This window comes from Montipora foliosa, chromosome 3 (genome assembly GCF_036669935.1).
Source record: "Montipora foliosa isolate CH-2021 chromosome 3, ASM3666993v2, whole genome shotgun sequence".
NCBI classification, from domain to species: domain Eukaryota; kingdom Metazoa; phylum Cnidaria; class Anthozoa; order Scleractinia; family Acroporidae; genus Montipora; species Montipora foliosa.
In genome coordinates this window covers 17,131,773-17,135,520 of record NC_090871.1, presented here as the reverse complement: position 1 = coordinate 17,135,520, position 3,748 = coordinate 17,131,773, and the positions used below count along the sequence as shown (strand labels likewise).

The 3,748-nt window shown below is 37.6% G+C and overlaps 1 protein-coding gene across 1 annotated transcript; it reads right to left on the bottom strand.

Annotated features, from left to right (window-relative positions):
• Window positions 1-1,287: 1,287 nt before the first annotated feature.
• LOC137995326 (neuropeptide FF receptor 2-like) lies at window positions 1,288-2,400 on the bottom strand. The gene has a single exon (XM_068840899.1). It carries the CDS (start codon window positions 2,398-2,400, stop codon window positions 1,288-1,290), a length of 1,113 nt encoding a protein of 370 aa, XP_068697000.1.
• Window positions 2,401-3,748: the final 1,348 nt, after the last annotated feature.

Here is a 3,748-nt window from a genome sequence, read left to right as displayed (position 1 = left end):
TCGGCCCCTAATATGCATTTTTAAAATTCTGCTTTTTGGTAGCCTGGTCGTTCGTTTGTCACGTACACTTTTGTTTCTTCCATGTTTGCCCTAGTAAAATTACCTATTCCCGTGAAACGTTGGAAATCGGCCTGGACCAGTTGCTGTGTATTAAGATGTTTATCATTTAAGAAATAAAAAACGCGCACAGTGCATTGTTAAGTTTAATAAGTTAAATATAAGCACGAAGGAATTTTTTTGCACAGTAGAGAATGCCGAGAATGCTAACTAGCCGTAATTACGTCTCGAATGTTCTTAAAAATTCCCAAATGCTAAGATTACTCAACACGAACAATAAGTTTTTTCCCCGTACTTATTTAAATGTTAAGCCATAAAATAAATAAAAAATGAAAATAAAGTAAAATAATTAAAATTATAATGGGATAGACAAAGAAACAAATCAACAGTCGAACTATGCTATCATGTTTCTATAAATCCACCGTTTACAAATCCATGTTTTACAAATCTACCTTTTAGAAATCCAATCCATGTTTTACGATAGGCCATTTTCAACGGAAGAGCCTGCTTGCAGGCTAGTGATTTAAGATAGATGGCAATGTACTTTCTTCCAGTTGGCGTAAAGTTTTAAAATATGCTTTTACCGTGAGTGGAAACTGAGACTTATAAGTGATATGCTGTATAATTTTTGCTGTGTAACTTAATCGTTTCCTTTGTAGTAAGACATGTAAGTAATCTTTAACTGCTACATTATCATTTTATTTGTGCAAGGTGTTGAGTAATGTTAAGAACTATTAAATTATAAGATAAAAACGCGACCATTCAAGTTTGTCCGTATCGCTCATTTTCTAATTCTGATTGCGAGCCGTATAAATCAGGTTTTAGGACCCTTGGCCCAATATTTACAACGTGAAGCTGCGTTTTAGTTGAGGTTCTTTTCGTTGAAACGGTCTACGAGGCGACGACTTAAAGGAGAATCCACCATGGATATATAATTGCTCTGCCTACCCTTTCTCTCCGCCTTTTGTACACTTCTTTTCCTTTCTAAGCGAATATGCAATGTAATATTATCAAATATCAAATTCTATAGAAAAGGTGAGCAAATTGGGACAAGTTTTGATTGTCTTTCCAAGCTTCAAAATCTTTCCTTGAAATTTAGTTCGTGCATAGCTCCGGTCGGCTACTTTGCAGATGGCTGAGATAATGAAGTTAAAGTTTGTTAAACTAGTGCTTGCATATTTAAGTCAGATTATCGATGACTTCTTCGTAGTCTATCTCGTGTGCGTAACTTCATTGCCGTGGGAGGTGAGTTGACATACCTACATCATTAGTTTCCACAGCTTCAATTACGTTTACAGATTTACAGCAACAGGGAAAAACGTTCTCTAGCACCAATTTGGCTCCATGGCGAAATTGCTCGTTGAAGATGAAGTAAATCCATGGGTTTATACCGCTGTTGGCGTAAGTCAGAAACCAGCCTGCAAACACAACATTATGTTGGCCGCAAATTTCTATTGAACCAAACATACAGGATAAGATTCGAATTATCAGAGGAAGACGGCAGACAATCAACACAGCGACAACAGCTACGAGCATTGTGAGAATCTTGTGGTTCATCTGCTCCCTTCGCTCTCGATTTGATGGCAGTTGGCTTCCTGGACTCTTAGTTCCGTTCAGTTTTATCGCGATGGCGATATAAATGGCGATAGTAGCCATAAGGGGCAACGCGATAACGATGGTGAAGCAAAACAAGACGTAGATGACGATAAATGACTGCAGCTCGAAATCGAGATTGCAAACGGGATATCCGGGCTCTCTCTCAAAAACTTTGGCCATTCTTAATGATGGTAAAGAGAATGCTGTCGAGAGCAACCAAATTGCAACAATCAGGTATTTCGCTTTCGCAAGAGTAATTTTTCTTTTCAGTGGATAAAACACCAGAAACAAGCGATCCAAGGCGATAGCAAACAGGCTAGCAGTGGAAACAAGCACGGATAATTGACCAAGAAAGAACGATATACGACACAGTACCAGGCCAGCAACTCCGCTGACAAGCCATCGATAGTGGTAGGCTGTTGTTATTGCAAACTGTGGCATGCAATATACAGTGATAATGATATCCCCGCAAGCCATGCTGAAAATGAAATAGTTACTCGGTGTACGCATTCTTTGGTTGGCGTTCTTGAGTAATACTGCTACCAGTAAGGCGTTTCCGGATAACGAAAGGAAAAAGAGTAAAAGAAAGCCCGTAAGTTTGAATCCCGTGGCCAATTTGTCAATGTCGTTCTGCAACCACAGCGAAGCATTATTTGTTATGTTTGCACTGGTCTCAATGTTTGCGCTGTACACGGTATATCCTATAGATGTGGGTGTGCTGTTAGCTGTACCAGACACGTCTTCCATGGTACCGGTCGACTTTTCTTTTAACGTATGAACAGTGAAACAACAGTGAAAAGCATTGGAACAACAAAATCTCTTTGGCAAGAGATTGATGAAACCGCTCTAAATTAAGAAAAATATCTTTTGTCACAGTTTTGCTGTTCTTAGCTCAGTATTTGATCACCTGTCCTTCAAGAAATGGCATCATTATTTGAATTTGAAACTATGAGCAATTTTCCTCCCTCTTTCATCCTCTTCTATTTACCTTGCATTCGTTCAGGTGCCTGTTTTATTTGTTCTTCAAAATTGGCTGGCTTTTAAGAGCACCGAGGCATTGATAAAAATGACTCTTGGAAGATGATTAAAACTTTGACCGATAATGGCAAACTTGTTAGATGACATAAATTAAAGCACCATTTTCAACAAGGTAATTAAAACGCAGTTAGGACTGTACGTAATTCAGTGCTCAAGTTTCAAATTGTCCATTTGAAGATTTGGGATTTCAAAGGAGTTTTTAAAAGAGTGTACTTGCCGGTCATTGTAGCTTGCTGCTTATAAGTCATTTATTCACACCAGTGCTGCTTTGGAAATATCCATTGCAGGATTATACTTTGAAATACTTGTGCCACATTTAATTATAATTTTAAGCCTTAATTCACACACTGTTTTTATAATTACAAAATGCAGTGTTCAAAAAAGGAAATTAATTTCCGGATGATCGATGAACGGAAAGTGTTAGCTTAGTTAAATCAACGCAGTTCTATTCTCTGGGAAAGAAAGCCGCAACACTGTGGCAGTGAATCGAATACGTTTTTCCATTAAAACACTCACAACGCTTTCATTTAATCCACTACAGACTGCCGATATGCCGCAAAAAGATCACCTTTCTTAATTAAGAGATGAAAAATAAAACTGGTACAGTAAAGGAAAACCAAAGGGAGCTAAAACAAGTTAAGGAAGAAAAAATAATTATGTACGGCAGCTGAAAAAACATACACAGGAAATGAATGCATCAGAGCAACAACTTGCTTGCTGATAAAACAAAGGTCTCACTAAAGTTAGGCGGAAATTCTTATTTAATTCTAAAAAACAACCCGCAGTGAAACGATTTACGATTTTTGAGAACAGATAAGTGAAGAAAAACGATAGCCCCTGAAAAAAAATCAAAGTTCTCAATCATATCATAAAAAATGAAGGAAAACGTGCTGAAGAGATGTTGGTTCCCAAGTCACTGAAGTATTGTGCACGTGAACATTGCAGGAAGTCATGGCAGGAGCCCCATTAGTGACTTCTTAATAACAGAGAAAGCTATAGAATGGAAATAAGTATTTTTCTTTCTTGTTGCTTCTGCATATCTGTCTATTTTAATTTA